At 39.6% G+C, this 24,990-nt stretch overlaps 2 protein-coding genes and 1 pseudogene across 2 annotated transcripts; 2 read left to right on the plus strand and 1 right to left on the minus strand.

Annotated features, from left to right (window-relative positions):
• Positions 1 to 460: 460 nt before the first annotated feature.
• Positions 461 to 7,100, plus strand: LOC114557476 (complement C1r subcomponent-like; annotated as a pseudogene).
• Positions 7,101 to 12,588: 5,488 nt separating this feature from the next.
• On the plus strand, positions 12,589 to 17,141 carry tapbpl (TAP binding protein like). Its single transcript, XM_028581009.1, has 8 exons — positions 12,589 to 12,976; positions 13,488 to 13,700; positions 13,786 to 14,055; positions 14,163 to 14,363; positions 15,111 to 15,278; positions 15,359 to 15,462; positions 16,214 to 16,439; positions 16,672 to 17,141. Exons 1-8 carry the CDS (start codon positions 12,931 to 12,933, stop codon positions 16,737 to 16,739), a joined length of 1,296 nt encoding a protein of 431 aa, XP_028436810.1. The 5' UTR covers positions 12,589 to 12,930; the 3' UTR covers positions 16,740 to 17,141.
• A 612-nt stretch (positions 17,142 to 17,753) lies between these two features.
• vamp1b (vesicle associated membrane protein 1b) lies at positions 17,754 to 23,143 on the minus strand. Its single transcript, XM_028581068.1, has 5 exons — positions 22,379 to 23,143; positions 21,342 to 21,489; positions 20,857 to 21,015; positions 20,278 to 20,329; positions 17,754 to 19,751 (listed from the first exon to the last, which is right to left on the minus strand). Coding segments are annotated over exons 1-5 (378 nt in total). The 5' UTR covers positions 22,381 to 23,143; the 3' UTR covers positions 17,754 to 19,734.
• Positions 23,144 to 24,990: the final 1,847 nt, after the last annotated feature.

Genomic DNA, 24,990 nt, shown 5'->3' on the forward strand with positions numbered 1-24,990 from the left:
AAAAGTTACATAGTGCTGCTTTAAATTAGGTTTATTGACCATGAAAAAAAAACATTGAAAAAAGTGACAAAAACGTTTAAAAAAGTCAAAAAAAGTTCACTTACATGTTTGACGGGAAGACAACACAAGGGTTAAATATGCCTTATGTATCTCAGATTAGTCACAGATCTTCTCTCTGGCAAAGATGATAGTATCCACGTTGCACTAAATGCAACTATTGTATATTTCTGTTAATTGCTGAATGTTTTACTGTACACACACTCTGTTTTACTCTTCATTCTTCTAATTCAGTTAGTCAGAGTTATTGAGCCATTACAATACCTGCATTTATTTTTGCCAAGACAAACAAATCATGAAGGTTAAATTCCATTGCGAAATACTACAAACCACAGCCAGTCCATTACAGCAAGAGACACTTTGTACAAAGTTTCAGCCACACAGAGAAAAACATATTGCAGACATGGGATGGACCAACTCTGTCATATGGTAAGCTTGGTCAAATTATTTTACCTTCATGTTGCATGTTTTAGTGGATTTTTACTTTTCATTAATTTTCTACCTTGAAAATAAATTGCAGTCACATACTACAAGTGTGCAACTAAACAACAACACTGTCTATGAGCAGTTTTCTAAGGTTGATTATTTAAGTGATACATTTCTCAAAGTACAATATATAATATAATATCTTTATTGTCATTGTATTAGTATGATATTGCAACCTCTGTATCATTACTGTAAAAATAAATAAGGTAAAAATAAGGTAAAAGTAGCAATAAAGGGATAGTAAAGTTATAACATAAACAGTAACAGTATCTGGCAGCATTAAATAGTGCAAATAATAAAGTCTGTTAATGGCAATAAAATGGCAGTAAAGTTACAGTATAACATTAATCAGCAGTATCGAAATAGCTATAGAAAACTAAAACAACAGTATGCGGTTGCAAAAGTTAAAAATGTTTGTGTCACTATGTTTGCTTGTTTTCTGTTTGCATCAACTTTGGACTAGCACCTTAGTGCCAACTCTCTCTGTTTTGCACAATTCCAGGTTTCTCTGTTTGTCAGTGAGTGAGTGCTGGCAGCCGCCGGACTCTAAATCTGTTATAAATGGAGAGGTCCAGTCCCCTCAGTATCCCCGGCCTTACCTTCCCAACCTGCTGAGGAAATGGGACGTCTGGGTTCCCGAGGGCTACCAGATCCAGCTGTCCCTAAAACACCTGGATATTAAACCTTCCTCAGGCTGCCATCAAGACTCTCTGACGGTGAGAGTCATAGGGAAACCTTCTTGAAACCCAATTAACGATGAATGAAATATTGATGACCTGCACAAATTGAGATCTTGAATTGTAACCAGGTACTCTGTCATTTCTTTTTATAAACTACAACTCATTACAGAGCAATTCTTATTGTATCTGTCTGGTCATCCAGTTTGATATACAGTAACCTGATGGTAGAACATGGCAATTATTTTAACTCAAAGTGAATGTTTGGAGTTGTTGAGGACTTAGGTCTCACGTCAGGCTCAACTCCTTTTTACGCAGAAAGGACTTGACTCAGACTTGATGTTTGATGCCCTTAATGTGCTGTTCAAGTGTATTAAATCCTGTACTCAAGCACAAATGTTTTGCAATTCAGTGTTTTGCGTAAAGCAATACAAACTTTTGAAAAAATAAATAACTGATTCTTCCTTTTACAAATGAAAAGTTTAAATCTTAAGCAATGAACCACACCATTACTCAATTTAATACACTCAGCAGTTCTGGTGCTACAGCCTTACTTGGTCTGGGATGACCGATAGCTTATGGTGGCTAATGATAGCTAATTTTAGCAAACTTTAGGTAAATATTGTTGTATAAGACACATTACTAAGTAACTTTGCTGACTTTATGACTTTTCTTCACTTGTGCTACTGTCTACTGTCAACATTTTAGCTAAATGCCAAACAATAGTTTGGCATTCAGTGTTATTGTCACTTGCAGCCCCAGTTCAGCAAAAGTTAAATAGACTCCCTTGAACTGACCTTTGATGGAATTGCGTTTGTAAGGAAGTGCTTCACCGTGATTGATAGTCTTACAATGTCCTTTCTATTCTTTTCGGGGGTTTTTCAGGTTCTCTATGATCAAAATGTCTTGGGGAAGTTTTGTGGCCAGGAGAATTCAACTGATCACCCAGGCAAAGAGCCAATCCTTTCTCAAGGCAACAAACTGACTCTCATATTCCAAACAAGTGACTTCAATCCAGAACTCCAACAGCACATTGGCTTCTCTGCTACCTCCAAGGCAATAGGTACAACTTTTGTTATGTCCCCAAACCTTTAAGAGAAATTCTGCCTTAAAGGTCCAATGTGTAGGAATTTCTCCCATCTAGCGTTGAGATCACATATTGCAATCAACTCTCTCGCACCATGCAGTTCAAAGTACGTATTACAGCTACGGTAGGCTTCACGCTTCAAAAAGCCGGTCTCTTGCTCTTTTCAATATCCTTTTTCTTTTTCTGGGTGAAGAAGAAGATTCCTGTACGTGTGGTCCTCCATGTTTCCTTCTTCAAACTTGCCGGGGCCGGGAAGCTATGATACCCATTGGCAGCATTAGCAGTACCAGTGAGTTTATCATGTGACAGCGAAAACGCAAAAGACGGAGCAGTATGTCCTGTATGTCCCTTACCGTCTAACATATTTCAAGATGGCAATATGGAGCGTTTACCCCAGTTTATGCAAATGAAAATGTAAAATTTCAAGCCAAAAGGAATACTTGGAATTGATGGTGGTGGTTAATATTCATGAAAAAGGACAAGTTTGTGAACGGACAACACAGATTTTGATAATTAACAACTAAACACCTTACACACTGGACCTTTAAAACATAAATAACATGCCATTTTGGTCAGTATGATTAATATCAATAAAACTTTCAAAGAATCTATCAGTGAATTCCTCATGACTGCTGTTATTATAGGATTTGTTCATTCATTAAGCAGCTTCAAGATTTGTCTCTAATATGATGTTATAACAATCTTGATCTTGTGTTGATCAGCTTAAGATGAGACTACTTTGAATGTGTACATTAAAAATAAGCAAAACAACAATATAAATATACATAAATAACTTTAGTATTTAATCTTTAGGTGAGGTTCTCCCTTTACTGACCTTCTCATTATCAGACTTGGATGAGTGTTCCCAACCAGACCCTGGAGATGGCGCAGGTCCACGCTGCTCTCACATCTGTGTCAACACCCCTGGTTCTTACCGCTGCTCCTGTCACCATGGTTACAAACTTTATTCAGACCAACACACATGTTTGAGTGAGTATTGTATACAGTAAATTCATGCTTCTTTGTATGTAACTTTATGTTTGTCATCCTGTGAAGCTCAGTAGTTACATCCATCTATCAATTTTCTGCCACTTATCCGGTGCCGGGTCACAGCGGCAGCAGGCTAGGCAAGGTAGTTCAGTCCCTCTCCCTAGCAACGTTTTCCAGCTCCTCCTGGGGAGGCGTTTCCAAGCAAGATAAGATAGATAATCTTTCCAGCATGTTCTGGGTCTACTACCCTGGCAAACCTCCAAAAGAAGCATCCAGAGGCATAGGCGCGGGAAGTAGGGGTGCTGGGGGTGCTGCAGCACCCCTTGTTGGCGGCAGCACCCCTTTTGGCAAACTGCGATCAAACCCGTATTACCCAATGGGCATTAATCATTATGGTGGCAGAGGCCCGAACCACCTCAACTGGCTCTTTTTGACTTGAAGAAACAGCGGCCCTACTCCGAGCACCTTATTGGATGTCTGAGCCTCTTACCCTATCTCTAAGGGTAAGCCCAGCGACCCTGCTGGAGAAAACTCATTTTGGCCGCTTTTATCCACAATCTCATTTTTTTCGATCACTTCCCAAAGCTCATGACCTTAGGCGAGGGTTGGAAAGTAAATCGAGAGCTTTGCCTTCCAGCTTAGCTACGTACCTCTTAACCACAACGGGCTAGTACGCTGCACCAATCTGTCGATCTCCATTTTACCCTCACTTGTGAACAAGACCCCAAGATACTTGAACTCCGTCACTTAGGGCAGCAACTCACTCCCAATGTGAAGGAAGCTATCCATGTTTTTTTTTGGCAGAGAACCATGGCTTTAGACATGCCAACTCTCATCTTGACTGCGTCACATTCTACTAAAAACAGCCTCAGTGCTTGCTTAAGGTCACAGTCTTATGAAGCCAGCAGAGCCTCATCTACAAAGAGCAGAGATACATTTCTGAGGTCTCCAAACCGGACACTCTCCTCCCCTCGGCTGCACATTGAGATCCTGTTCATGAAAGTCACAAAAAGAATCAGCGACAACCCTGGTGGAGCCCAACACCAATTGAAAACGTGTTTAACCTCCTGCCGAGAATACACAGCTCTCACTCAGGTTATATAAGGACAGGATCGTTCATGGCAATTTCAGGACTGAGATAGTAGTAGTCCAGGGTAGTAAGCTATCTAACATCTAACAACATGGAAAACAACCTTCCGGCAGCCTTGAATACACTTTCTGAGGGAGGCCGAACAGTGTGATACCCTGGTAATTGGAGCAAACATACCCTCCGGTGTTTTTTTTCCAACTTTTTATTCCTCTGATTCTCGCTCAGTGCAATAGGGAGGTTAGCGTCAGGGAAAATGCCAAAAATGGCTGACAAAGGGTTAGGGGGGGATAATGTGCTCATTCCGGTCCCTGTTTTATTAAAAATGGGAACCACAACAACTGTCAAACTGCCATTCTGCAGGCACTGTCCCTGACCTCCACACATTGAAGAGACGTGATAGCCAAGACAGTCCAACAATGTCCAGAGCCTTCAGCGTCTCAGGGCGAATCTCATTCACAGTCAGTAGTTACAACGTGGCATTTATGCTGAATGTAAAAATAATCATTTTGAAATGAACTACTCAATCTCTTCTTCTTTCTACAATAATACGTGCCTTTGCCCCTTGTCCAGTATCATGTGGTGGTCATATATTTGACAATAATGAGGGACATCTGGCCAGTCCGAGATACCCTCACCCCTCACCACCTTTGCTGTCCTGCTTATACATCATCACCGTGGAGCCCAGCTTAACTGTGACTCTCAACTTCAATGACAGCTTCCACATAGATAGCATGGACACTGAACAAGGTCCCAGCTGTGTACGTCATTGGCTGCAGGTATTGGCAACAGGCTTCCTTGTAACAAATAAAACTGAGCTATTCTGATATACCTTGGTTCATGTAAAAACACTTTTTACAACTCCTCCCCTCGTAGGTGACCATACCAGACAGAGAGCCCATGAAGCTGTGTGGTGGAAAGAGTCCAGGCCTGATAGCTACAAACTCCAACACTGTCAGACTGGACTACCACACTGATGTTGAAGGCTTGAGTCGCGGCTGGAGCCTGGACTACAGTACATACAGTGAGGGACAAATGGAGTGAGAGATGTTTTTTTGTTTGGTTGACAGTAACAATCAATAACTGTAGAAATCTACAACTGTAGATATGCGATTAAATTAAATGTGATTAAATGTCCATTTTCGGGGAACAAGGCCAAACACAGAGTGTTTCCTGTCTTAACTAAATAATTCTTAAGAGATTAAATCTATGTAACTTGTGACCGAGGAACCAAGCTGATGATGGTTAGATGTTTTTTTCTTTCACTGGCAAAATATGAATATGTCCATGTTTTTGTTCTCCTGCAGAAATTGATTGTGGAGAACCTGAACCTTTGCTGAACGGAGGGGTGATCTTCCTGTCTGGCTTTCAGTATCAGTACCGTTCTGTTATTCAGTACCACTGTAATGAACCATTTTACACTCTCTCTGGTGGCGTTAATGGTGAGATATTTATATATTAAAATCTATATTATTCATGAAAATATAATTGCTGATATATACACTAAAAATAAATGCCATTATCTTGTTCCCTCTGGTCTTCAGTTACTTTCACCTGTGAAGCAGACAGAAAGTGGAAATCCAACCAAAATGTCACTCCAACATGTATACCTGGTATTATGACCTTGTGATATCTAATTCAGGATGCTTGAATTAATAAATTGAGTCTGTGTCTGTGTGAACCTAATTTATATCTGCCTCATCCAGTCTGTGGCAAGCCCACAAAACTCATCTCTGCCTATCAGAGGATCATTGGAGGCAGTGACGCTCCAGATGATACCATCCCCTGGCAAGTGCTAATGAATATAAATGGGGGAAGAGGAGGAGGCATGGTGATAGGAGACCGCTGGATTATGACTGCAGCTACTGACCTAACACATGATGGAAAACCAGTATCAAATGAGACTGTACGGGTGAGTATTCTACTACAGGTGTTATCTGTGTTTTTGAACACTGCGTGTCTTTGACATTTATTTCCTCCTATGCTGTTGATTTGCAGATTTACATGGGACCTACGGATGTTAAAACCCTGATGGACTCTCCTGTGTATGCTGCCTCAATCCACATTCACCCTGAATTCAACAACACCAACGGCTTAGACTTTAACCATGACATTGCCTTGATCAAACTGCAAGACCCGATCACATTCAACTCATCCATCATGCCAATATGTTTGCCAGCAGAGAGTGCCACATATTTCACTGGCGAGATGGGGTAAATAAACAACTGATAATTTTCATTTCATAATGCTATATGATCCATTCCAAAGCATATTTTTTTTTCAAAATATTTTTTTAATAATCTTTTTTATCAATTATCTCATCTTGCCTTATACTCGTTTTCTTTTTTTTAGACTGGTGTCAGGCTTTGGCATTATGAAGATTTACCCCCCACGATTAACAAATAAGTTGAAGTACATGCACCTCCCTGTGGTGGATCAAGAGACATGCAGTAATTCATTCAATAAACTGAAGAAGACAAGGGACAATGTACCAAGACTGACAAACAACATGTTCTGTGCTGGAGTCCCTGAAGGTGGGCAGGACTCCTGCCTAGGTGATAATGGAGGCCCCTACGCCCTAAGAGACGACGGAAGGTACTGGGCTGCTGGGATTGTCAGCTGGGGGGTTGACTGTGGAAAGCAAGGAACATATGGAGTCTATACCAGAGTCACCAACTACATGGACTGGATTAACAAAACTATGCAGGAGAACTGAAATGTACAATAAAGAAAACATTTACAATAACATAAAAAAAGATTTCATTTCCTGCATTCTGACACACTTTTATGCACCAATTTACGGTGGAAATGCCTTTATTTAGCCTATACAAAGAAAAAAAACACAGATGACAGTTCAAAATACATGTATACCAAAATTATAATGGAAACTGTGTTTTTACATGCCATTGCACATTTCTAAGTGGGTATATGGAAATCCTGGAGCTTTCTTAGAGGGTATACTGCGTATACCTGCGTATCACGTAGACTACATCACTGTGGCAGATGCCACTATTGTTGTTAATTACTACTACATTCTGTAAGTACTAGTTACTTCATCTCTATTCATGAATTCACACAAAACAGCAAGCTCTCCTTCTATTGCCTAGTTTGGGTCTTTACTGTACTGTGCACTGTGCTATTACTCAACAAACAACACAAACTCTGTTTTACTTGTCATTCTTGTAGTTCGGTTAGTCAGAGTCTTTGAGCCACTATCTGACCTGTTCTTCTACAATTCATACCTGGATTTATTTTGCCATGACAAACAAATCATGGAGGTTAAATCCCATTGCAAAATACTACAAACCACACCTGGTCCATTAGAGCAGGAGATATTTTGCCTAAAACTGTAGCTATGCAGAGAAAAACTTATTGCTGACATGGGATGGACCTACTGTGTTATACAGTATGGTAAGCTTGGTCAGTGTCTTTAACCTTCATGTTGCATGTTTGCGTAGATTTTAATATATCATTAACTTCTATCTGAAAAATAAATATAAATTTCAGTATATATACATACTGTAAGTGTGGAATTACACAACTGCACTGTGAGTATAAGGTTGATTATAAGGGATTCTTTCCAAGTACCATATAGAAAAAACTAGAGCAATTCTGTGTGTTCTCTTTTCCTATTTGCAACTCTCTCTGTGTATGCACAATTCCAGGTTTCTGTATTTTGTCAGTGAGTGAGGCAATGGGACGTCTGGGTTCCTGAGGGCTGCAGATCCAGCTGTCCCTAACACACCTGGATATTAAAGCTTCCTCAGGCTGCTACCAAGACTCTGATGGACAGAGTCTTGAGGTTTTGAATTGGAAATAGGGACTTCTAGCAGGCTGTATGTCTAAGACATACAGCCACAGATCCGATGGTATGACCACAAAGTCTATCACCAATCTTGTGTTAGTTATGGCCAATTCAGTTCTAGGTGGTATCCTTTCTAGGACCCCGCTCAGAGTCTCCATGAAGGTCAGGTACTCTAAACAGCCTTCCTCTTAGCAACTTGTAGCAACATAGAGATGTCCCTCTCATTCTTCAGGGACACTTCAAAACAGTGTCCCACTGAGCCCCATGAGTCAAGGCCTGGCCACCAGATGCTCGCCAGCGAGCTTCCCTTCTAGGTCGAGCTCCACTATGGGGGACAATATTTTAACATTCAGTGTTATTGTGTGTTATTGTAGCCACAGTGGCTACTGTTCAGGATAAGTTACATAGTCTCACTTAAACTGACTTTAAACTGAACTGTTTTCGTAAGGGAGGGCCTCGTCTGTGAGCAGTATACATTTGATTATATATATCATGTTTATCAACATGGCTTTTTAATTAGAAGTTTAAATTTGTTTTGTTTTTACATTTTTATTTTTACATTTTTGTTATTTATTGTTGTATTTGTATTGATCTTGTGTATTTGTCACTGCTGCGAAACGAATGGCCTCTTTGGGGATAAATAAAGTTCTACTTGACTTGACTTGATTATGTGATGCATTACCTAAAGTACCATATAGAAAACTAAGTAATATTATTGCAAAAGTTAAAAATGTGTGTGTCACTGTGTTTGCTTGTTTTCTGTTTGCATCATCTTTGAACTTTGAACCTTAGTGCCAACTCACTCTGTTTTGCACAATTTCAGGTTTCTCTGTTTGTCAGCGAGTTTTTGCTGGCAGCTGCCCAACTCTGGGTCTGCAATACATGGAGAGGTCCAGTCCCCTCTGTATCCCCGGCCTTACCTTCCCAACCTGCTGAGGCAATGGGACGTCTGGGTTCCCGAGGGCTACGTGATCCAGCTGTCCATAACACACCTGGATATTAAAGCTATTTAAAGTATTAAAATACTTGGAGGCAGTGACGCTCCAGACTATACCATCCCCTGGCAAGTGTGGCTGAGTACAGATGTATCCAATGGAGGAGGCACTGTGATTGCCGACCGCTGGATTATGACTGTAGCTCATGCCCTAACAGATGTATCAAAAGAGACATTACGGGTAATTGCTCTACTACAGATGTTATCTGCATGCCTATTGTCTCCATTTTTTCAATTAACATTTATTTCCTCCTATAGTCTTGATTTGCAGATTTACATGGGACTTACAGATGTCAATTCCCTGGGATCTCCTGTGTTTGCCGTCTCAATCCACACTCACCCTGAATACAATACCATTAATTATAACAATGACATTGCCTTGATCAAACTGCAAGACCCGATCACATTCAACTCATCCATCATGCCAATATGTTTGCCAGCAGAGGGTGCCACATACGTTACTGGTGTGATGGGGTAAAAAAACAACAGTTCTCATTTCATAATGCTATATAATCCATTAATATTATTTTATTTACTCTGCTTTTCATTTTGTAAATTCAGTCATTTTATCTAGCATACTACTTTTTTTTTTCATTTTTGATGCCAACATGTGAATCTTTTAGACTGGAGACTCTGATTTTCCATTGAGTTCTCCATAACTGTCTGTTCTACTTGTTTATTTCAGACTGGTGTCAGGCTTTGGCCAAACAGCAGAATACAACCGCCAATCCAGTAATAAGCTGAAGTATGTGCAGATCCCTGTGGTGGACCAAGAGACATGCAATAATTCAATCCCTTTGTCAGAAAGGACAAGGAACTTTCAAATTCTGACAAACAACATGTTTTGTGCTGGATTACCTGAAGGTGGGAAGGACTCCTGCCATGGGGATAATGGAGGTGCCTTTGCCCTGAGGGACGACGGGCGTTTCTGGGCTGCTGGAATTGTCAACTGGGGGTATGGATGTGGACGGCAGGGACGATATGGATTCTATTCCAGAGTTGCTAACTACGTGGACTGGATCAAGAAGACTATGCAGGAGAACTGAATGTAGTATAATTCATTACTAAGTTACTGTAACAAAACATGGCATGCTGAACAAAACCAGAGCTAAATATAGCCAACTAAAAACAAATGAGGAAGAATAACTTGGCTCATAGTAGTTCTTCCTTATTCAGCTTACAATAAAATTATGAAGGTGAGGTACAGCACTGAGCAGAAAGATGATAAGGTTGATAAAACATTATTTTACACACTTTTGCAATTGAGTTTGAATTTGTTTCCCTTAAATCTGAAGCAGCTAGAAAACAAATAAAGTCTTATTCTAATATTAGCTGCTGCAGCTAGCCAGCAGCTAGCCAGCCCTGTGACCTCGGTCACATATGTCAATGGAAATTTTTGAGTGTTTTTTTTTTTGTTATATGAAATAGAAAATGAAAATCACTGCATATTTTAAATTTCTCCCATCCCCTTTTGGCCATGAAAAGGAAAAAACACTTTGTATTTCAATTTCAAATTTTGTATTTTAAAACGAAAATCAAATAACCATTTGTTTTTTGTTTTTTAATACCTGTTTATGAAATGAAAATTGAATGAACGAGAAAGTACACGGACCCCCCTCTCCCTCCAACTCTTAGTACCGGCATTATGCAACATGACCCCACACAAATTGCAACAGAAACTCTTTCAACTGATCTAGTCTCATAAAAGTCTCCTCTATAACATAAAAAGTCCTAAGAAATCCAAGTGGTGGAAAGTATTGAAAAATACTGAAATCAGTAATGCTTCCCATTGCAGCCTAGGTTAAAGAGACACTACAGGTGAATAGGGACACTATTTTAACTAACATATCTCCATTAAACTTCCCCAGTTGATGATTTACATTAAGACAATAATATCTTGTATTACAAGTATTCTGAACGTTTATGTTTAATTATACAAATGACTGAGGCATTGTCTAATTAAAGATGTGCTAATTTGCATAAATAATGGTGTTTCAGTATTTTTCAACTTGGACTTGTACTTATATGTTATAGAGGAGACAAACATTTGTCAGATTTTCTGTTGCAATTTGTGGGAGAGTCACTTTTCTCACAAAATACTGTTCCCAGCAAACTTTCTGTTGCTGCCGTTGAGTTTGCTGATCTGGCGGAGAGTCACAGGCGGTTCGGGATCAGATCATGGGGATCAGACCTCTGGTGCTGGGTATAATATTAGCTGCTGCCGTTTTCTTCAAGTAGCAGCTAGCTAGCAGCTAGCCATCAGCCCGTTGTGACCGGCCATCACCACAAACCCTTCTAGCTAGTGTTAGCTAGCAGCTTCTAACGTTGACGTTAACTATCGCTAGCTGATACTCATTTAATAAACATAACCTGTAGTAGTACACACTCGTATGTGTGTTATTTTTATTACAATGCGTGGAATTACTTTTACGTTGCCTATTTAAGTATATTTATTTCTATTTCTCACTGTTAATTACCGGCGTCTGTACAGCATCAACAGGGGTCGCCATTGTTGTTTATGTGTGTGTGAAAAACTGTAACTGGGAGTAGGCCTACAACGATCTGGTACGAGTTAGGTACAGTTCTAGGTGCTAGGTGGTACAGTTCTACACGGGTAGAAGGTAGTGAAAACACGAGTTAATGTTGCCTGGAACGCAGCATATGGTCACATCATGTTTAAGCCATTTTCAGCGCAAAATCTCCTCACATTTCTTGCAGAAAATCCTCTTGCACCCCCACTTTCCTGGTGATATGTGCACATTGATTTCTGCACATTTTTTTCGCCGTGTCTAAAATCACATCAGAGTAGGAATCCAACACAGACAGTATGGAATCCAAAGTCATTTTAGCCTGTACTGAAAGCAACACTGGTACACTGCATGGATGTAGGTACACTGGCGCTGTTGCCTTGGAAATGACAACATCCGGTCTCAGAATATTAAAAAACAGGCATTTTTTTCTGTTTTCTAATGATTTTATTTTTTATTATATGAAATAGAAAATTTAAATCAAAGCATATTTTAAATTTCTCTCGTCCCCTTTTGACCATGAAAAAAAACGCCTTGTATTTAAATTTTCAAATTTTGGATTTTAAGGCGAAAATTAAACAACCATTCGTTTTTTTGTTTTTTAATACCTGTTTATAAAAGGAAAATTGAATGACCAAAAGATACTGACCGACCACAAATGTCATCTTCCTTTTGTAATTTAGGCCTACATTAAAAATGAAAAACGATCTTACCGAGGGATTTCGGTGAAATACGGACGTTGGTGCTTGTTTCCATAATGGCATATAGCCTACTGTCTATGATAATGCCTCATCATATATATATATATATATATGATTATATATATAGCCTATCTATGACCCGCTCCCTGCTACTCTCTCATTGGACGTCTGCTGTCTCCTGTCTGCACTCTTTCACTTTCTCTCTTCCACTGCTGCATTCCGCGCATGCTCCTGACAGCGAAAAGGGGTCTCAGCTCCTGTACTATACGTCAAGATTTTACTGTTAGAGTAGGCTATATATTTATTGATGTACAGCTATTGTAGGATGGGATGAAGAAAATGCTGTAAAATACTGTAGCGATGCAATGAGCTGTTGTTAGTCGTTGAAATCAAAAGTGAAAGTGCGGTGGTGCTTTTGTGTTCGCAGCAGTTTCCACTTTGTCTTGTTGAGGCTACTTAACGTTAAACTTTGACTATAACACTCGGAATTTAAAGAAACACGGAAACTGGACTCTATAATGATGATAGTAATTTTGTTTGGATACTTCCTGACGGGCGTTTGTGGTAAGGGCCTCAATGTTGGGCTATTGTTGCAGCACTGAATGATGGACATAAATAATAAATAAATAGGCTAATATAGGCCTAGTTGATTGTCACGCTCTGTTATAAACTTTTTCTTTTCACATTGTTTGATAGAGTTTAGGCTTAATTCATTGCCACTAAATATAGGTAATATACAATGTTCATTTTGCACACTTCTGTTGACTGATTCAGATTAACTGCTGAATCTAGTTGAACCTAGAATATTTTAGGCAGTGCATAGGAGGTCAGCTGAACAAAATATGAAATAAGTCTAAAGGCAAGTTTACAGTTCAATATATATTAAAAAAAGTTATAATAATTAACTCCCTTTAAACCCAAGTAAACATTCACTGGAAATCCACAATTGCTTTTAAATTAAACCCAACTAAACAATCTAAAATAAGTCTCAGAACATTGTCTTAAATTTTTACCAAAGTTAAAGACAATGTCACTCTTCATTCCAGATGAAAATTTTGTTGTTGTTGTTTCTTAGGTGATGGGGTTGCAGATCTGGTACTTTCCTGCACCCTGGTGGAGGAGGGAGTTGGACTGGGTGGAATGGGAGGTGGCGCAGCCTTCACACGAACTCCAGCCACTCTTGTCTTAAGAGATGTTGCAGTGGCTCCTGACGAATCCCTCGAAACCCTCACTCCGTTTGTCCCGCCTTCAATCCCTGACCCAGATGCCATCCTGTTAGAAGCCAAAGGTTTTCACTGCCTTTTCTACAGATAAAGTTTGGTGTAATATAAGCCCAACCTGTGTTAAACTTCTTACTCTCATCCCTCTGGCAGTGTCATCACCTGAGATCCCCAATGCTCATGTGTTGCTCCATGCCGACTGCAATGAACAGGAGCTGATGTGCGAAATAAGCCGTTACTCTCTTCGTGGATCCCAGGAAAGTTCAGAACCAGCTTATTTCATGGTTTCTCTTAATGTGGAGGAAGTTGAGTTCAGCACTGCGTTGATTCTGCGGACTTTGACGGTAAACAAGGACCAGTCAACCCTCATGCAGAAAAAACTGGGTCTGCCTCTTAGCCAGTCTGGAACCCTTATGACTGAGGGTGAGAGCCAGAGTTTGATATCACATTTCATCTTTTCATTGAATCGTTTCCATTGATAACATCATTCTCACTGCTTTTTCCTGCTGTCTTTACTTTCTGTTCCTCAGTGATATTTCTGGTGTTTTCCCACATAAAGTCTGTAACTGCGCCTCTGAGAGGCGATGTTCTCCTAAACTGTGGCTTCAAGCAGCAGGAGATACCTTTAGCGCAGGACGTCGGAGTTGCATGGCGACTGCAGCACAGGGGAAAAGGGTGGAAAGTGCTTGAAATGAAGACGAGGCTGGATGATGTAGAAGGGAGCACAGTGGGTAAGTGCTGTGTGAACAGGTGTGCCCAGTCTCTACTGGTTTATCCAGCATCCTTAGGAGGATTTTAACTCTGAGGATTAGATTACTGGCTTTAGTGGTATAGAAGTTCAGGGCAATGTTGGCAAATTTCACAATAACAAAAGAAGCCTTGCCAAGTGGCTGTTTGGACATAAAAAAACTTTAACTCTACACATTTGGGGTATACAGACTTGTAAACCTTTGGTCTAACACAAAGTTAATGCATCAGAATAAGTCAAAACATTTAAAATTATGCGGTTTCAAAAGACCTAATAAATGTATGAGGTAACTGAGACAAACAAACATTTTACTGTGAAAGTTACACACATATAACATGAATACTATTTATTTGATTTTATTATGTTGGTAATTATAATTTATTATATTTATTTAATAGTCTCATCAGTTTGTGCGGTCAATTAGTTTTGAACAAATTCCTCTTAATCACACAATGAATGGGTTGTCCAAAGGCATTAAACATTTAATTTCTTGGATTTTTCTGTTAGACCACGATCTCTGAGGCTGTTGACTACTTTTAAGAGCCATGGCTAAATGTAAGAAAACTGTACAAAACATACAGATGAGAGAGGACAAGAATAGCACAGTATTCAGCGAAGTATATCGAACAAAATGCTGTCTTAGTATGGTGAAAAGCTCCAGAACAAGCGAGAAAGTGGACGTTGAGTTAAGATTGTTTTGTCAATTCCTGTTTTTACTTTCTGTCTTCAGTGCATGCAGAAAGGAGGGGCTCAAGCGTGGATGCCGCCCAGGTTGTAGGTGAGGGTAACGCCTCTGTGACTCTGACCAAGCTGAAGGTTGTGGATGAGGGGACCTACATCTGTACTGTCAGTATTGACCTTTTCCATGCCCAGCAGGTCATTCATCTCAACGTTATTCGTAAGTTTCACCCTAATCTCTCAATTTAGAAAAATCCACAGAATGTCTCTCAGTTCTTCCTGTGTTTCTCTTTGTTTCAGAACCACCTCATGTTTCACTCTCAGAGGAGAGGTTGATTTTGAAGAGTGAGTCACCTCAGACGCTGAGCTGTCACTGCACTAAATACTATCCACTGGATGCTCAGGTCTGTAACTAGTGTGTTCTTAGAAGGGCTACTCTAAGTAACTAAGTAAACTAAACAAATCAAGGCAAAATAAATTACTCAATAAATCTAAGTCTAAGTCTAAATGAAGCAAATATACTGCATATAGTAATCAAACACTCAACAAAAACTAATAATTAATAATGTGTTTATTTGTTTGGATTTAGCAAAATTCTAATATGCATTTACATTTGTTCTTCAGTCTTTTACATTGAGGTAAATCTCAAAGTAACTGTGCTGGTGGCTTGCTAATCAAGTGCAACCATTTCTCTACTTGAGCAACAGAAGGACTACTGCATGCTTTTATATCCAGCAGGCCAGACAGTAGCAATGCTCTCCGATCTGGTATACTCCAAACAAAAGTCATAAATCAGTTATTATTAATTCAGAACTGTGCTGCCCCCCGGGGACAATAAAGCGTATTGTATCGTACTAACCAGGACCAGAAGGAGAGAACACATTACATTATGCTATTATTGAATATATTATATCATTTATTTTATTCAATTCATGTTTTAAAATATTTTACTCCCCCTTATCTGTTTTTGTTGTTATTGTCTCATATCTATTTTATTGGTTTTATATTACATTTCCATCATCTGTGTACATTTGTCTTAAAATCAGCGTGTCATTCAATTCCTAGCACGATGACTTGCACTGCTCTGTGTGAAAGGTGTTATACAAATTGAATCACAGATTGATTGATTGATTCACATAATTCTCTGGCTTTCAGATCGAGTGGTTATCCCTCTCTCCTACAGACACAGAGCCAACAGTGCTTCCAGATCAGGGCTCTCTGTCCAGCCATCGGCAGCATGGTGATGGGACTTATTCCTTGTCATCTCACCTCACTGTGCACTCCAGTGTCTCCCCTGGAACTAAGATCACTTGCAGGGTGTCCCACCCGGCCCTGGACACTCCTCTCTCAGTCAGTCTGGTGGTAGAAAGTCCAGAACCAGGTATTAATGTCGCTGTTGTTTGTTGTTTAACTCTGTATTTTTAAAGGAGTAGTTTGACATTTTGGGAAACATGCTTTGCTTATGAGAGAAACAGAACAATAAAATAAATCATGTTTATTTAGTACATTAAAACTGAAATGTTTTATGTCTTGAGATTGTTGGTTTGCATTAATAATTAATGTCAACCCTGCATACAAACCCTTAACTGTTCTCTGTCTATTTCACTCTTCAGGTTCCTATTGGTGGGTTCTGGGTTTCCTGATCATCACTGGGCTTTTCTTCTACCAGGTCATGAGATAACTTAATATAGGTAAATCATCTAGTAGATACTCCTGACTTGAATCTGAGCCCAGAGAGACTTCCTTTGTGTCATTTATGAGTCTGTAAATTATTACTGATTTCATTAGAAGCTATCACTGGTTCTTTTAACTTTCCTAGGCTTCTACTGAACCAATTTCTTTTAAGATGTTATACTTTTGGAAAGGCTTTCTCTGTTGCACTGTTTTCATTTTGTTGAAAGTGCTCATATTGTGCTTTTTGGCTTTTCCCCTTTCCTTTATTGTGTTATACATCTTTTTGTGCACATTATAGGTTTAAAAAGTGAAGTCCACCCCAAAGAGAAATTAACATCTCCAACAGAAAACACTGTTCACAAACTGCTCCAAACAGCTCAATTGTAGTCCAGCCTTTACTTCCGTGACGAACGTGCGTTACAAAGTAACATGTTATAATGCTTGCCTAGCTGCTAGCATGGCACTCCCTCATGCTCTGCAGCTGACAAGCTAGCAGTACTTACTGTGCATATGCGACTCCCAACAAAGATGGTACAGAAGTGAGATGTCTCAATCTGTAGCTAAAACAGAGAGCTCAACACACTGGGTGAAAAGAGGAGCTGCAGCAATGTGCAGTACAACAAAAATGTGTTTTTTGAAAATTAAACCACATAAACCTATTATGGTACAACCTCTAAATACAATTATGAACCTGAAAATGAGCATAATATGAGCACTTTAAATGTAGCCTGTTTTTATTGCTTGTTTTTGTGTGTGATATTCATATTGTTACTCTTTTTGCAATTTACTTTTTTACAGTGAAGGATTTTGTGACACAGCAACATTGTTTAAGGTTCATCTTCATCTGTATATCTGTAGATTTCTTGTACATCTGGAAACTGATTAAAGCTCTCGTTAATAAATCAAGAATCTGTATATAGTAAAAAAAAAAGTGTAGCAGATTGCAGAAAAACATTTTCTAACAAGGTCTAATGTGGCTCAATGTGTCCAGAATATAACAAAGGTCAGCACTCAGTTCTTTTGATGGTTTCTTTATTGGCATCAGCAAAAGTGGTAAGCATGCATTTGTTTTCGCAAATCCATTTGCATTAGTTTACTGCATTTCCAAGTTGTAAATCACAAAACACGTTCTCATATCTTATATGGTGATAATTACCTAATAATATTGCTGCACAATATCATCAGATAATTATAACTAACTGCTACATGTATGCATCTCAATTTTATCAACCCTCAAAATCAGTCCAAAGAAAGGAAAATATATTATATTTTATATTGAACAACCCCCCGAAAAAAAACTGAAAGAATTTGTAAACACATTTTAAGGATCATAATCTGACCTATGTGTACTATTGTTATATCCACTACATGTTTATAACAGTTCATTATAGTAGCAGTTGTTTGCCATCTCTGAATGTTTTATCTCAAAAGCAAATGAAATGAACACCATTTGGCAAACTCTTGAGCATCATTTCATTGCATTGCATAAGCAGTAATTATCAGAACAGAAAGACATTATACACAAGTCGTTTAAACCACTAACCAAATAAAATGTACAATCGGCAGTTAGATTCAGAAATGGCAGATACACAGATCACACAAATAGGCAAAACTATGGACACGGTTTGCCATGCAAGTTAGAAACAAACACCTCATTTTGGCCATTACCATACTGCAGGTGACAGGGGAGTGTGTTTTAATGTGCCTGAAGGGGATGGGAATGGGAGGGCCAGTTGGCTCTGGGTTTCTAAATCATGTCCTTTCTCCCATTTTCCTGCTTTTTGAAGATCAGGCCAACTTAAACAACAATCAAACAAACACTTTGTCTGCACAACTTCCAAAACAAGTTTTATTTTACAATAAATGTGATGTTCCACATTCATCTGTCTATGGCTGTGACTCTGTCCAAGTCAGAGTTAAGAGACCTTCCTCTGGTCGGTTCACGTGTAGATTGTCTTTTATTGTCTGTTTGTTTTGCTGTGCATATCCCTATGCCACTACACATAACACTACTATTTTGCCCCCACCTGTGGTACAAAAGCCAAGGTAAAATGAAGCATAGTTATACGACTACTTAATCAATAATTGCTTATCAGTCCAAAATTAGCATTTAGGAAGTTGGTCTTATTAATACCAGGAAAGAATGCTTAACACTTTTCCGTGACTCACTTCTTCCTTTCCTTATGCTCGCACTCAGTCTCTTTCGCTTTTTCTCTCATTGTCATTACTGAACGTTGCAGAAAGTTAGGCAGGAATGAAACAAAAAAGTTATTAATAATAAAAGCCTATCAGCTAAACTCGGAAAAAGCTACTGGCTACAATGCTTTGGATCACCAGTACACACACACACACACACACACACACACACACACACACACACGCACATACAACAACAAAAATGTTCCTAATTTTAATCTAACATGACCTTGTATTAGTAAGTAGCAATGATGGTAGCAGTTGTGAGAGAAGAATTGTGTTAGTTAGGCATGTCAGTATCAATTACAAATGTAGGATTCTCAAAAAAGGTAAAATCAACAAGCTTTCGCGTATATCTGTGGTAGAAAGGACTGCAAACTCTTGATCAATCTCCCTGCACACATTCTGTACATTGTACATCTCCCCCCATGGTATCATTCAGAGGGCTTAGCCCCGTGTGTTTCCATGTCACAAGAATTTTCTCTCTCCCTCCTTCCCTTCCTTGCTTCCTCTTTCACTCCGCCTGCTGCGTCCTTCAATAATACATGAGGTGCAGACAGGAGAGAGTGAGTGAGACTTAAAACAGTGGAAGAAAGCAACAAGAAGGGAGGGAGAGGGGGACAAAGAGAGCAGACACACCTATACATACTACTGTCAAGTTTAAGTGCAAGATGGTTTGATGGAAGACTGTGAAGAGAGGAAGGAGAGGATGGATAAAAGGGGAGGAGTGGCGCTTGGGTATCTTTTTTTCTCTTCCCTTTCATATCATTCTCAAGTCCATATCCATCTGTATTGATGGGCTGAGCTCAGTAGAAGAAGTACACTGCGAATGACGGAGAGATCGAGAGAGAGAGAGAGAGAGAGAGAGGAAGTCATTAGTCTAATGGATCTGGCAATACATAACTTAAAACAAAACAAGGAGAGGACAGTCAACTGAGTCAGCTCTCCTTATATATTGTATTTACAGGTTTGTTTTTAATATTGGTAAAACTACTATCATAAACATTTACTGTAATTAGAAGTCATGAATATTTCACAATCAGAGCAGAAGTAAGCGGGCCAGACATGGGCTTGTTTGGGCAGAAATACAAATATGTTGGTGTTGTCTCTCTGTGTCTTAATTTCCTGTCAAATGAACAGCACATCAACTATTGTATATTGACTAACTAAAACCATTTGAGCAATCGCCATTTACAGAGGATCCTTTTCTTTGTATATCTGTTCCTCTGCTGCTGAGAGAAAAACACATATCTGCTTTTTAAAATAATTGTATCTGTTTGTAAAAGCCTATAAAGCATCTGTCTGTGAATCAATTGACCAATCAATATTTGTATCAAAATGCTACTTACAGAATATTATTCCAACCACAATGACTCCGATGATACCCATCATAATCATCATCTGAAATGAGAAAACAATACATTTACTACAATGGGACTTTTTTATAAAGGAATTTAAGATACACTGGAACTATGTGTGGAGTCAAATGCCTACAAAAAGAAAAGAAAAAAAAATTAACAAAACTAAATATCTGAAAACCTTAAGATTCTTTCCAATTGTTGTGCTTTAAATATGCAATCGTTTGTGTATTTCTGAGTCTGTAGTGAAAATCATACACAAACAGACTTCTTTTTACCATTTTCCTCAAAGCATCTGCTCAGTCTTCCACAGCAGCTCATTAACAGATTAGTGGAGGGCAGGATCCCCATAACAGACACTGTGTGTTTGCCTCAGCTCACATCAGCATGAACAGTTGTTCAATGCTGTAAAATAAAAGAGCTGAGGATCTTATTGACACTACTAGCTCTATATATATCTTGATGCACCACATACAAATATAGGCATATTATTAATTCAGACTCAGAATACATTGTAAGTTTCTTACAGTAACAACACTCTGTTTAATGGACCCATACTAATGTGCCCACCTTGCAGTTCTTCCACCAGTACTTGTTCTTTAGCTTAGCTGCACAGCTTTCAAACTGGGAGGCTCCGGCTTGGAGAGCGTCCGCTCTGTCATCCAGCTCTGAAAGCTTCTGGTCCCTTTCCAAAACCTTGTCCACATTCACTCGCATGATATCCACCACCTAGCCAACAGCGGCGAGGATGAGACAGCATTTGGCAGTGGTGGGGAGGAGAGACAAAGAGTATGACAAGCGTGGTTAAAGGAAAGGAAGCTATGAGAGTAAATAAGTAGTCACAATCCATTTGCAAATAAGAAAACCAGATGTTTCCAGAGAACATAAGAGCAACAACAAAGCATTTTACATGCTTGTTTGTCTATGGTCTAGAATAAAGACTGTGCACATACAATAAGTCCAGATATTTCATGATTAAACTGCTTTAATATTGACACATTGCATGTTATATCAAACTTTGTCCTCGAATCCTAGATTGGCCCGGTCCAGCTCACCTCCTCGACTTGGGCCTGTGTCTGCTGTAGCCTGCGGTTGCTGGAAGTGTTGGGTGGGCCAGGAGGTGCGCCACCTGGGGCTCCATCTGCACCAGGGGCTCCTGGAGCACCGGGGGCTCCACCTGGAGCAGCGGCATCTGGGGCAGACCTGATAAGTAGCACGAGGAGGAGGAAGAGGAAAGTTGGAGTAAAGAGGACCATATGATATTACTGATAACTGATGCATGTTTATAGCATGTAGAGAGCACTTTAAGCTAATAGGAAAAAGCTGTATAGTTATAGAGGACAGATAAAGCCACCACATACTGTAGAAAAAGGAGAAAACTGAATATATGCTGAATAATGGGAGAGAAGGTTTGCTGGAGAAAAAAAAAGGGAAGTGCTTGTGATTGATTACAGAGAGTTGGGTGAGACTGAGAAGAAAAGGTAAAGCTGGAGAGTGATTTGCGGAAAAGGGGAAAGGGTTAATCCAGCAGGGGGAAGAGGAGGTACAGGAGGTTTAAAACTGAGCAAACAAGCTCCTCAGGAGAGCAGCCGCTGACCCAGCCTGATGGACAGTTTCATTCAAATCATTCAAATCACATACACAAAATAATTTAGCAGATAAGGAACAAGAATGCCTTAACCTCGTGAACCATCATTCATTTAACATGAATGTTCCTCAACATGACCTTAAAAACTCTCTGACTCACAATATGCAGTGTAGCAAACGCATTCTTTATTTTTAATCTATGGTGTAAAATTATCTTTAAAAACTCAATTAAACTCTGCCTAAGACTTTTACAGTGACAGCAGTCAACCCCTGAATACATAATTTAGTGATGGTGTGACGGAAAATTTCACTTGCGTAAGCAAAATCCATCAAGCTGAAAGAAATCAGTTCAGTTTTCGACCCCCCCCACAAAGGAAAACATACAAGGAAATGTAAACTGATTTAAGTAGGCTATATAGCCTATAGGCTATTTATCCAGAGCAGAGATATTTTTAATGTTGCTATTGTGAAAAGAGCGCAGCAGAAAAGCCGCATTAATACTCACATCTTCTATGCAGCTGTTTGAACTGACTCACGGGCAGCGGGGGAGGGGGTGAGGGCTGTGAGGTGGAGAGGGAGGGTCTGAAGTAGGCTACAACGCGAGAAAAAAAAACTGCAAGAAAACAGAAAAAAACGAGACGAGAATTTCTAGTCACTGGTCCAAACGAAAGTCCAAATTTTCAATAAGCAGAGTTACTGAAGTGCCGCGCTAACAGTAAACAGAGACAGAGGGTCTTGACGCAGTGGAGCCGATCTTCTAGCGATGCATTTATATAGTAAGTCGTCAGCAAAGTACCGCAATATACCGACACACGTAAACGGGCCGGGCGATAATTCACTGTGGGACTGGACTGGAGAGCAGGAAGTGAAGGAGAAGCGATGCGAGCTCAAGAGAAAAGTACTTCTAAATTAGTAATCCATTCAAGAGAAATCCACGGATGCTCATATTCCTGCAGGGCTGCATGCAGCTCCTCCGGGCTATGCTGAGTCCTTATAGAGCTGCTCCTGGATGCTACAGCGCAGCACTGATTGGCTGGTTGTTGAGTTGCCTTTTCTAAGCTACTTGCAAATGCGTGCAATTTCAAAATGAAGGGATAAAAAGTCCAGTCATGAGAAATCAGTTGTCCGTCTTTGATTCTGTCACCCCCACCTCTCTCTCGCTTTCTCCCTGCGCAGACAGAGGTGCGTCTTGTTGGAAGTGCGGTAGTTTCGCCCGTGTGAAGTGCTGTGGCACTGTATGCTACTGCAATAATGCGTCTCTCCTCCTGCCTTCTCCACTTGGACTCGTAACGACAGTGCGGTACCCCCCTCCCCTCCCCTCCTCCCTCTCTCTCTCTTTCTCCCTTCACACTTTGCAGTACTGCAGCTCTCTTTGTCGGATAGGGCGGCAGGACGACACTGCGGTACAGTGGATGCCTACACAGTGCAGTGGTGTGTCCACACTTTTTAGTCTGGGGTGGCCCAAGTGGAGCACTGACTTATGCAGGGGTGGCATGAAGTGGTCTACATGTCAGGATAGCATTCATTTCCCATTTCTGTCTCCACTATCTACTTTAATTACTAACATAACAGTAGGCATGTCTTACAGTTTCTTACATTCCTGTGTTTACATTTTTTATTTAAAAGATAAATAGACCTAGGCTACCAATAATAAGCGCTAATTTTTGATTTCATGCAGAGGCAGAGTTTTTACTTAGTTGCTTTGGTTATTTTTCCACACATAAGGAAGAAAGTTGTTATTTCTTTTAACTAACTAACTAACTGACTAACTGACTAACTGACTAACTGACTAACTAACTAACTAACTTGTGTATAAGGAAGTTAAAGTAATGATTCGGAGTAATTTCACCCTTTGCACCATGACCTCGAGCCAAACACCCCCCCCCAGAAGCTTTTTTCACCTGGGTCTAACATTGGAAGAGTTATGGTGCGTTCTTTTTGTCTTGTAATCGCGACTAGTAGCTCGAGTGTGACGTCACATCCGTGTGGAAAAATGAGAAACGAACTCGGGGTCCTCTGAGTTTAGACGACTTGACGAGTCGTATATACGACCTCGGGGGCGTTGTTTTTGCAACTTCCGGTTTGTAACTCCTAAAAACGACTCGTAAATCGACTTCGGTGAACAAAAAGAACACACCATTAGACGAGTGCTTAGAGCCGTCTACAAATTACTACACCGAAAAGAGATACAACAAAAATATTTATTAATTTAATGATTAAATAAGGTAATGTCTCCAAACTTACCTCAGTTATTACTTGTCTCCTGTTAGTTATACTACAGCACTTGCTTAAATAAAAAAAGTTACATTAAAAAATATTTTTGTTAAAAAGAAAAAAGATATTGTCATCCAGATATCGTCTGGGATTTCGGCTATTGTATCATTGTGACAATTGTATCATTGTGACATAGACTTTGCACCGACTTTGTAATGCCTACTTAATCTGCACTTTATGTAGCCTTTTGTATTCTGTATTCCTGTATTCCACGCTTATGCTTTTCTTGGCCAGGTCGCCGTTGCAAATGAGAACCTGTTCTCAACGGTCTACCTGGTTAAATTAAAAAAATAAAGATTGATGTTGTCTTCTCCTGGTCGTAAAGACTGTATAACAGTGAGGTGAACATTTTGGCATTTTCCATCTTAAATTTGTTTGCAAAACAAAAACAAAAATTACTACACAAATATAATTGAACCCTGCATTTGATTAATAAAAGCATGCACAGACCAAAAAAAAAAAAAAAAAAAAAAAAAAAATATATATATTTTTGTTGCATCTCTTTTCGGTGTTGTAATTTGTAGACGGCCCTAAGCACTCGTCTTACAGCAGCAACAACAACAGCAGAGAGTTGACATTAACATATGTTGTTATTTAAATAAACTTCTGGTGTACTTACAGACTTTCCAATTTATCGTTTTATGAGTACATTGTACTACTGTAGACGTTTGGTATCATTTCGGCATTATTAGTGTCATTTACGAGATACAAATGTGGGTCCATTAGCCCCTACGCTAAGCTATTCAGCTGATAACGCTACTGTACGCTAACTCTCCCAATATTAGACCCAGGTGAAAAAAGCTTATCGGGGGGTGTTTGGCTCGAGGTCATGGTGCAAAGGAC

Source organism: Perca flavescens, chromosome 6 (genome assembly GCF_004354835.1).
Source record: "Perca flavescens isolate YP-PL-M2 chromosome 6, PFLA_1.0, whole genome shotgun sequence".
Lineage (NCBI taxonomy): Eukaryota > Metazoa > Chordata > Actinopteri > Perciformes > Percidae > Perca > Perca flavescens.

Coding starts and splice junctions, on each gene's coding strand:
- vamp1b (XM_028581068.1), bottom strand. Junction 21,016..21,341: donor CACAGGCCCAAGTCGAGGAG/GTGAGCTGGACC, acceptor GCTGTTGGCTAG/GTGGTGGATATCATGCGAGT. Junction 20,330..20,856: donor ACTGGTGGAAGAACTGCAAG/GTGGGCACATTA, acceptor TTCTCATTTCAG/ATGATGATTATGATGGGTAT.
- tapbpl (XM_028581009.1), top strand. CDS start 12,931: ATGATGATAGTAATTTTGTTTGGATACTTCCTGACGGGCGTTTGTG. Junction 14,056..14,162: donor TGGAACCCTTATGACTGAGG/GTGAGAGCCAGA, acceptor TCTGTTCCTCAG/TGATATTTCTGGTGTTTTCC. Junction 14,364..15,110: donor TGTAGAAGGGAGCACAGTGG/GTAAGTGCTGTG, acceptor TTCTGTCTTCAG/TGCATGCAGAAAGGAGGGGC.